General features: G+C 38.3%; 1 protein-coding gene across 2 annotated transcripts in view; it reads right to left on the bottom strand.

The window, feature by feature from the left end:
- MYRIP (myosin VIIA and Rab interacting protein) overlaps positions 1-10,926 on the bottom strand; it is a 309,369-nt gene that overhangs the window by 12,511 nt on the left and 285,932 nt on the right. For both annotated transcript variants that reach the window (XM_018555942.1, XM_018555941.1), the window contains one exon: positions 4,960-5,148. In XM_018555942.1, coding sequence (XP_018411444.1) covers positions 4,960-5,148 — 189 coding nt within the window. The remainder of the gene's footprint in view (positions 1-4,959; positions 5,149-10,926) is intronic.

Genomic DNA, 10,926 nt, shown 5'->3' with positions numbered 1-10,926 from the left:
ACATAAGCACTTAAAAATGAATGTTCAGCTCATTATCATGTACTCACCGTGTAAATCTTCATTAATTGAGGAATTTGTCAATACACTGTCATTTACTTATGCAACTCAAGTATTAGAAGGAGTTCAGAACAACGCTTAGTGGCTTCAATAAATTGATCATAAGTAAATTACGTTATTTTTTTTTAGTTTAAACAAGCTTTATTGAAGCAGTGCAGTAGTTCAATTAAGAAATAGAGTAAATGTGTTTTTAGGGATGCACCGATACTGGTTTTTCGGTATAGAGTACGAGTACCGATATTTATATTTCGGTACTCACCGATACGAGTACCGATGCTGGTATTTCTGGTAGCATGTAGCCGGCTTCACAGGCAATCAGGAAGCCGGGCAGCGTGTCATTACCCATGCTGTTTGGGCTGCTCGATCCCAGCCAATCAGCATGGAGCTGGCTTCCCGGCCAATGAGGAAGCTGGGAGGCGGGTCATTACCCGCTCCCTGGTTTCCTGATTGGCCGGGAAGCTGGCTCCATGCTGTTTGGCTGGCCCAATGCTGATTGCTTGGGAAGCTGGATTCCCGACCAATCAGCATCGAGCAGGCCAAACAGCATGGAGGCGGCTTCCTGGCCAATCAGGAAGCTTGGGCGCAAGTCATTTCCCATGGACTGGCTTCCTGATTGGCAGGGAGGCCGGCTCAATGTTCCCTCATGGCACTGCCGCTCAGAGGAAATCTTCCTGTATTGGGATAAGTATCGGAGCATTTTAGCGAGTACAATACTCACCCAAATACTCAGTATCGGCACTGATACCAATACTAATATCGGTGCACCCCTAGGGGTTGATTTACTAACCTTATAAACACGCCACAAACAAGTATACACCTCTGTAGTGTGTTCCCTCCCAGCATGATCTATTGGTGGAATCTAGACACCTTTGTAGTGTGTACACAACCAGCAGGTGTGTTGTGCAAAGCCCTGCATGAATTGCAAGGTGATGTTGTGTACATTAGCTCTACATTGTGTTGCTTGCGTTGATGAATGCAGGAATGTAAATGCATGAGCTAACCATTTTTGTCTAAAGTGTGAAGCAGCATTATATATGCATCATGTGCATGATTTTTCCATATATGGCATTAGTGGAAATATGCTTTTAGAGACTTTTTGGTTGATAAATAAGTTTTGTGTAAAAATCACACGCACCTAGTGCGTGCGTGTGTTTAGGTTAGTAAATCACCCCCCTAGTGTTTATCAATTTAAACTTGAATTGGTATTTCCTTCATATGTTTATTCGTGCAGACATGTAGTAATGTTACTCTACAAGTGAGTGTATATGTCTGGTGAAACTGTGTTCTACTGAGTACCTGATCATTCACAAACAAATGTTCGGGCTCTTGAGGGCTAGCTAAGCCTACAAAGGCTGATAGCAAAATGTTAAGCTAAAAATACATTTCCAATATATTACATTTTGTAAAGATACATATTTCTAAATAATGTCTGGATTTTTTTAAAAACAAAATTAACATAAATAAAGCAAATATATAGGGTATATGGTGGTATCATGATAAAAAACTGTTTTACAAGTAATGGCAAACAATAAGCGAAGAGGGAATTAACACTGATAAAACATTCAGTTAACTATACTCTTGTTTATTCATTTTAGAAAACTGTACACTTACTTAGATAGACTTTAACAACAAGCAGAAACTCTTTTTTTTCTACTGTGATGGGAACTTTGTATAGGAGAAATGGTATGTTAACAGAATTTTTTTTTAAAGTAATGGCTAAATTTACTGATAAGGGCACAAAGACATTAAGTTATCTTGATCATCGTTAGAATGGGTTCCTACTAGCAGCCTATCTTCTAGTGCTTTTATAACAGACTGAGATTGAATATTAAAGCCACTTCAATTGCCTCTTCATCTGTAGTGAAATCTAGACGTCTGACTCAGTCACAAAAGGCTAAAAATATTGTAAAGTGGCTAGCAGTAACTGAAAAACATGGAAAGAAAATATTAACATTTTGTAAATTCTATACATGATGGATCATAATAATGATACTTAGAAACATTCTCTGTGGTTTATAATGTGCTAGATGCACCTTAGATGTAACAATTTATATCTTAGATTCAATAGTCATAAATGATTACTGAATAGTTACACCCATGTACATTATGTAAAACAGTTGCTAGATAAACCTACAAACTTCTTAAGAGCCACCAAATGAAGGAACGTTCAGGCAGCTCAAAGTCATAGGTTCCTGGGTAGCAGCTCTTGGCAGAGCCAAATAGCAGAAGCCTATCTCATTTTTTTAACTCCAGGCACTAAGGATATATGGACTATTAATAGATGTCACAAAATATAGATCCTGGGTGTAGTTGGATTCAAAAATCGAAAACTATTGATGATTAGCTTAGAACATGGGAAAAAAATAAAGGTAAATCAAAATCACACAAGATAACAGAAACAAAATCAAACAGAAAACGTAAGTAATCAAAAATGTCTTAGGGAGTATGGATATATTTTAATATGTTTCCATTATTTATTTAGAAAGAAATAATATTTACATTTTAGTGTTGTGCAAATTTTATTTTTATTCTCGGCGGATCTACCTGTTTACAATACGGCTTAGTTGGAGTTGGTGGAAGTAACAAACATATCACACTTGATGAAGGAGCAGACCTTGAGATCCAGAAAAATCATGAATTCATGCTTAAAGTGACTCTAAACTTAGGAGTTAAACTTTAAAAATGCAATACAGTACCTTAACTATTAACAAAAATGTAGCTTATTTGTGTATCACTCGGCTATAGATCCTACAATTATCTCTATATGGTGCTGACACTGTCCTCCCTTCTGGAGGGTGGCTACTTTTGTTCCCCGTGATCCCTGTGTGTGTTGTAAAGTAGCCACTGGTCCAAGCACACTCCTGTGATGGACTACAATCTCAATACAAATTAGTAAACTAAACATGAGTTTGTAGTCCATCACGGGAGCAAGACTGGAACGGTGGCTACTTTACATTACACACACAGGGACCATAGGGAACAAAAGTAGCCACCCTCCAGAAGGAAGAACAGTGTCCGCACCAATTCAGAGATGATTGATGCACAAATAAGATACATTTCAGTTAGGGTACTTGAATGCATTTTTTAAGATTTACCTTCTGAGTATAGTGTCACTTTAATTCTCCTACACTCTTGACATGTGTTATTCATACTTGAAAAGAATCTAACTTTTGAGAACTGTTAATTGCAATTGTATTGCAACACACTGGTCTTCAATTCGAACTCACTATTCTCTTTCTAATGACTCTGCTGTCCAGCTACATATTACTCTATAAGCTATGGTCTTAAAGCTTAGCACCATCATGTGACACACTGTGGTAGAGTAGAATAAGTCATGATTTTTAGTTTGACTCTTATGCACTGATTGGATCTCCTCATACAAACTCAGAAAATCTCAGAGAAAAATAGACCCTATTTACTTTCATTGAAAAATTTTTTTCTCAATTGAAAATCTTGTTTTAGAAATATGCGGCTTGGAACCTAATAATAGTCTACAGGCAACAGCAATTTGTTGCTTTGCTTCATGGTTCATTTACCAGCCCTAAGGGTCTGCATTGCTCTGGCAGCTTAGCACTGTGAACATGTTTTGGATCAGGCTTTGTTCCATTGCAGTGCAGTCTGCAGGGAAGTCTAGGACCTAGCTATGTTGTCTGCCTCAACTGTCTGGGTCACAGAAATAGCTGAATAGAACTAAAAATCTCTCTGCAGATAAACCATTCACATATGTTTATGTAAAGTTAGCCTGGAGTCCACCATTAGGAAAAATTATGCAAGATACTGTACTTTTGTTTAATAATATAAATTTGCAGTAGTCTGATATACCCTCCAATTATGTAAATGCGTCCCTCTCTGGTGTATTTGGAAGAACCTCAGCCTAATGATAAAAGCAAAGCCAGAAATTATATAAATTTGTTTGTCAGTTCTTTCTTTGGAAGGATACAGACTTGGCTTCAAAAATCCAAGTACCAAGTCTGGTTTCCTTTGGCACGCAGGAGTGAATATTTTTTTTACTAAAGTCTGATATTTACTAAACTTGTTGCATTGCAATCCTCCCTTAGCGAAGCACCACTTAGATCAGGGGTGCCCACAATTTTTTGTGTGGAGATCTACTTTTCAAATGACATGTCTGCAGCACTGATGTAGCATTCTAATGCTGGGGAGTCTCCACTGTTATTAATAAAGAATCTATAATACTGTTAATAAAGACTCTACTGCACTTTTTGGAATCCAGAGTGGCACCCTCATCCTTTCACCATTTTGACTCTCTTAGGTTAGGTTGTGGACCACTTACCAATTCTAATTTATTAAGTACAATTAGTAAATTGAAGATTTGATTCTAAAGGAAAACATTTTAAACCTAAGCACACTATATATTACAAGAACTATAGCAAACTTAAATTGTATCTCCTGCCAAATATTTTTTCTTAGTTTAGGATAGAGTGGGGAAGTGTTAGAAACCTTTTCACATTTTTACTGCTATATGGATCTCTGTCTTTGGCTTGATAAATACGATAAATGTAAATGAATACCTGCTTTTGTTTTTTGCCTAAAGTTTTACTAATGTTTTTGCCTAAAGACTGCTCAGACTTTTTTTTAAATGTGAGATAATGCATGGAGGATTATGTTATTGTTGAGCCCATCATTCAGTGTAGCAATTAATTCACATGTCTGCTTTAATGGCTGATGATTCCTCTGATTGTGTGCTAATTCTTCAGTTTATTATATTTTAATAGGGTAGATACTGCATTTATATGAGAGATGTACATATAGGTAAAAGCTTCAGGGAGAGCAATAGCCACATTTTCTAATTGTTAAAGAAGTTAATTACTTAGACCAAAATGTATTTATTTACACTGCATAGTAAACTGAAAATAATATTGAAGTAACTTTAACCATTCTTACATTTTCTTCCAGCTTGGTGAGTTGCTCATCTAGACTGAGTGGGTCAGCACCTACAGGAAAAGTCCCCCGTTCAAGAGTATTTTCTGGGGAATCCCATGTATCAGTGGATCCTGCTATGAGTTCCTCAGTTGCATTGATGACTTTAAGGACTTGTGTTGATATGTTGCAGAGAGACACAGCAGAGTACTTCTGTTTATGTACAAGAGTACATGGGGATAAAATAGCAACATGTTAGAAAATAAATGAACTTGGAACAGCTGGTGTATAAATAATTATCACTAATAATGTGGGAACAGATGTTCTAGTGTATGTATGCTTGAATCATGCAGAAGGATTACATAATGACTAAGTAGGCAATAGGCTATACATTTGAGCCAAGTAGTGTGTAGCTGGCTAAAGTTTAGAGAGACAAAAATAGTTTTCAGGTTTTAAAGAGAGATTGTAAAGGGCTTATATATTTCCTAATAAAGTGTCTGCATGATATCCTGAAATAGTAAACTATTAGCTGAGCAGTATATTTATCTTATTTTTAGGATTTTAGTCTTATTGCAACTGAAATCCAGTGTAGTTATTGTCAAGCATATTTATGGTACAATGTCTGCACTTTGGCCAGATGCCAAGAGGTCTACGTATAAACTATTAGCAGGGTGAACTCCCATATACTGTATAACTGGAAAGACAAACCTTTTGTTTGATAATATTATGGATATTCACTAAAACTGGATCTTTGCATAAGCCAAGCAGGTATTACAGAAATCCCAGCATTATTTGTCTTTGGCAATAAGAAGGTATATGCCAGTTAATATAACCACCACTTCATAGTAAAATACAGTAACCTAAAAAATGAAAACTCCTTAGAACAGATTGAAAAAAAGGCATAGGAAAAACAAAACAAAGACCCTGAGTGGGTATGATAAAGTAATAAAAAAAGACGCACTGGATGATCAGATAATAAGTCAAAAGACGAATGAAAACAATGAGGCAAATTAATACAATAAGATTAGAGACACAGAAAATCCAAGAGGTTGAGTAAACAATGAAATCAGTATTACTTTAAAGGTACTTAGGCTGCATCCGTACAATACATTTGCATGTCCCCTCCAATGCTGGTGGTGGCCAGAATCGCTGGCTGCTATAGGATGCAGTTGCAATTTTTTTCTGTTTTAAATGCTGCCCCTTCTGCCTCCCACACATTCCTATTTGCCAACAAGGCCACCCATCATAGTGATGGGCTTTTGGAAAATGCAGAAAGCATCAGATAAATACTATCAGAGGTATTGAAACACATATCTTATTGCATCCTGTTTTCTGGGCACCTCTAGCATTTGAGGAAATATGTACCCAATCCCAAGGTTAAGTGCCCTGTCCCTCATAAGGACCCTATAGAATCCCAAAAGAGTTGATGATCAGAATCATGCATCATACTGCATTGTACTACTGCAGTCTGGACTTTAACGGCCCATGTGCTGTGCACGAAACATGGTCTATTTTACACAAAAACACACACGTCAATTTTACAGTGTCCAGAAACCCCTTCCAACAGCTCACACAGGCAACAGTCAATAATAAGTGAATCCTGAAACTTTCTTGTGTTACTTTCTCCCTGGCTGAGACCAGGTTGGTATCTGCAGACTAGGCTCCTACTCAGTTCTCTACTGCAATGGCACTTGGCAACTTCCACCTCCTCAATGTCTCGGGCTTTGCCCTAACTGGCGCCAATAACTAAACACACATCTCCTGACTTAGCTTACAAACTACCATAGTCCACCTGCCCCAAATTGTGCCTCCTTTATATGCATATTGAAAGATGCTTATGATGCTTATCACTGCACTGCTTGCACTATGGCATCAGTGGGCTGTGTGTGTTTACTGATATTTTCTTGCAGTATGCCAGCATGTGATGAGGTTTATGAGGTGCACCCATTCCCAAGGTTAAATGCCCTGTCCCTCATAAGGACCCTATAGAATCCCAAAAGCGTTGATGATCAGAATCATCATACATTTATAAAAAAAAATCTTTGTAAAAAAACAAAACAACACAAACAACTAAGGCCTTTTACATCCATACTTGGATGTAATAGGCACATTCATGTTTATCACCTGTATTTCGCTGTGCCTAATAAACTAATCTGTGTAATAAAAACAAATTCCTTTGTGTATAAACATATATTATATGCATGCAGATATATTATATATTAGGATATATGAAGCACATATATATACATATATAAAAATGGGTAAGTCCAGTAGACAATAAAGTGTTAATTTATAAAGTGCAAGGTGCCTCTGCTATTATATATATATATTTATATATAGCACCAACAATGTACACAGCGCTTTACACAGTACACATTCATATAAGTCCTTGTCCTCAAGGAGTTTATACTCTAAGGTCCCTATTTCATACATACAGGGCCAAATAGGTAGGAACCAATTAACCTTCCAACATGTCTTTGCAGTGTGGGATGAAACCAGAGTACCCGGATTAAACCTTTGCAAGCACGGGGAGAACATGCAAATTCCTTGCAGATAGTGTCCTGCCCAGGATTTGAACCAGGGACCCCCCAGGGCCCAACTTTTCAGTACCTGATAATTTAACTACATGTTGCGTCCTGTTTAAAATAGGAACAAATGTTCACTTCAAACGTCTCCGACAAATGTTTTGTTCAAATAACAGTTCAATAAACAGATTTTAATTGGATAAGTAAAAGATTGTCTAAGGAAATAGCCAGCAATTCCAGTTCTACAAGTTGAATTTTCTTGTAAAGTTTATCTACTTCAGATAGTATGAATGGTCTCACTTAAATTATGAGTTGTAATCACAGTGGTGGTGAAAGCAGCAGAAACTCCCTAAACTGAATAATTATTTGTCACAGTTAATCCCACAGAGATCCTGTGACTAAATGCAGTGATCACAGAGAGCTGCCCACACCCTCACCTGGCTCTTTCCTCCTCCCCAGCACCAGCTCGACGCTCCAACTGCTATATGACAGGAGTAATGATGCTGCTGTGGGCATTACAGACAGCAAAACCTGCTCATGATCTACCTGTCACAGGGCCACAAACGTCGAGTAGACTGACCGGGCTTTAAGTGCCCATGTCAGTGCTCAAATTTGTCCATTCCCTCTCACTTCCTGCACATTCCTATTGGTCAATGAGGGAGCCCACAAAACAATGGGGGGCAGGCTGGAATGACACTCTTCGATACTATCAGGATGTTTCTGACCAGCATTTGAAGAACTCCAGGCATTTGAAATATTAAGCCTTGCAGTAGGGCTACCCCTACACTGCAAGGGTTAAGTGTTTGTTTTTCTCTAGGGTCTAAAATAAAAAATAAATAGTTACCCGATCCTGGGTCTCGCCTGTCTGCTAGACTAATCGCTGCAGCATCTTCTCACCCGGCCTCTGGTGGTCTAAGCATCTGTGGGTCATGACATTAAATACAGTGTATTAAGAGATATGAGGACATTGAGAGACATACCACCGCCAGATCGGAGGGGGAGAGAGTTGAGCGATCAAAGATTGGCTGGGCTTTTCTTCTTTCATTTAAAAAAATGAGCACTTAACCCTTACAGTGCAGGGGTAGCCCAACTGCAAGGGTTAAGTTTTCGTATGCCCGGAGTTCATTTTTAAGTAGAGTGGAAAGGCTGAAAGTTGCTACAGCTAGTTGCCTGCTTTTAAAGTAAACTGCTGTGTAAATGTGCAGTTGTTGGCTTAAAGCGGACCTTCACCCCCCTTTACTGCAATCAAAAAGCCATTAAATTAAAATCATCTTACATTCATTAGTTAAACAAACTTGTTTTTCATTTATTGACAAATAAGAGTTCATCTTCTCCCTGGTCCACTTCTGGTATAAATTATGTAATGTGCCAAAGCTTTGCATCCTGAGAAGGTTACATCAGCAGAGCATTGCTGGGAAATCACATTTGTAATCTCATGAGATCTCAGGGAAAGGCATTTTCCTCTCCTGAGATAATGTGCATGATCACACGTCCTAGTCACATGTGCCAGAGTTCCAGGAAGTAAAGGGAGATCTCGTAATCTGCCCTTAGCAAAAATGTCCACTGTCAGAAGACTGGGAAAGAAAAGAGAACTGAGGTATGCAAAGAGTACAAAGCCTGCAATTATCTGGATGTATCTGTTTGTAAATTGTCATTACTAAACATTTCAAAAGGTGTGTTTGTTGTTATTTTAAAGATAAGATATGGGCAAAGTTCGTCTTTAATGTGCAAATTTGCACAGCATACTTGCATATTAGCATTTAGTTACCTTTCAAGCTTTCAAGGGCTGTTGGATCGATTTCTGGTCCCCAGCTGTATATATATATATATATATATACATACATACATAGATTTCTTCTGAAGAAGCAGGACTGGATTCTGTTTATTCTATTTCTAGCTTACCATTTTACATATCCAAACATATCTATAGTCTGGAAAGTCTTTAATATTTTACTAATATATCCTGGAAGAATGAATGTGACATTATCTGCATGCATTATATGACATACATTTACATATACAATTGAAAAAAGTAAACAAAATAGACCTAAATGTTTTATGGTTTGCTTTTGTTTTGTATGCATATTTATTCTGCTTTAGTGGAAGATACTTTCACATTTTTCTGACTTATGGGCATATTTTTAAAGCAGTGACACTCACTAAAAGTTCACCACAGATGAACAGATCACTGTAATTCAAAACAAATTCAACCTGAAAAATCACCTGTAGTGAATATTTGGTTAATGTCACATTCACCGCTTCATAAATACGCCCCCAAAAGATTAAACGTATTAATTTCAGTTGACTGTTTCTTATAACCTCTTGTTAAAGAAAGCTCAAATAGCTTGCCGATAGTAATATTCCAGCAACTTACATGCACAGAACACAGTGATAGCTTTTAAAAGTCATAGTTAAATAACAAAAATATTTAGTTGCCATTTTTTATATTCTAAACACATTGTTTTCATTTTAATTGGACAATATTGATTGAATTGTCTAAAGCCTTGGTTCTCAACTGGTGGGTAGTGACCCAAAAGTGGGTCGCGACCCTGTGTTCAGTGGATCGCCGCATGCCTTCCACTTTCTAGGTGACAGGCTCCTCAGCCTCCCCCTAGCGCAGCACTGTCAGTTCTCACGCCAAGCAGCCATTCAAAATATGCTGCCCGGCGCCATGTGTCACCTTGGGGTGGAGTAGGGTGGGCTGGAGCTATGGATGCGAGGTAGCTCTATCCAACCATACATGCATTGCTTACAGTTTCCTCGCATTTCCTGTGGAGGTACCTGGACCAGATTTTGACGTCACATTCTGGCTCCCGACACCTCTACAGGGTGTGCAAGGGAGTTGTACAAGCAATGCACATATGGATAAAACTCCGTCACAGCACAACAGCCCACACTGGACCCCAGGCTGAGGATCCACTACAGTTCTAGTTCTAGGGTGGATCTTAAAAAAGGACATTTAATTTTTTTTTTTGAATGCGTGTGTGAAAATGTCTGTGAGTGTGTGCGATTGCGTTGTGTGTGTCTGTCAATGTTTTTGAGGGCCAGTTAACACTAGTACAGTGCGTTAATCTGGTGCGGAAAGAGCATTGCATTGCCATTAATTTGAATGGCACCCCAAACACACCTCCCGCCCACAGTTCAATCGCCTGCACCGGAACGCATGCTACCGCAATGCCGTGCGTTCCATTGCAGTGCGACTTGGGACGCAACTTAATGACCAAGGACAAATGTGGGCCCGAAGGTTACACGGATTGAGAACCACTGGTCTAGAGGGCCTTGACTGGTCCCTGAGACCAGATAGGTATCACTCCATTATCCATTCATGGCGAGACATCTTGTCAAAACTTTACTCTAATATCATATTTACATTGTAGAAATAAATATCCTGTGTTTTAAGGTACTTTGTTTATGGGCTGCGGGATCATTAACAAAATAATAGGCACCAAATTATAAATAAACTTTG

Source organism: Nanorana parkeri, unplaced genomic scaffold, assembly GCF_000935625.1.
Source record: "Nanorana parkeri isolate BGI_ZX_2015 unplaced genomic scaffold, ASM93562v1 scaffold219, whole genome shotgun sequence".
NCBI classification, from domain to species: domain Eukaryota; kingdom Metazoa; phylum Chordata; class Amphibia; order Anura; family Dicroglossidae; genus Nanorana; species Nanorana parkeri.
This window is presented reverse-complemented; position numbering and strand designations above follow the sequence as displayed.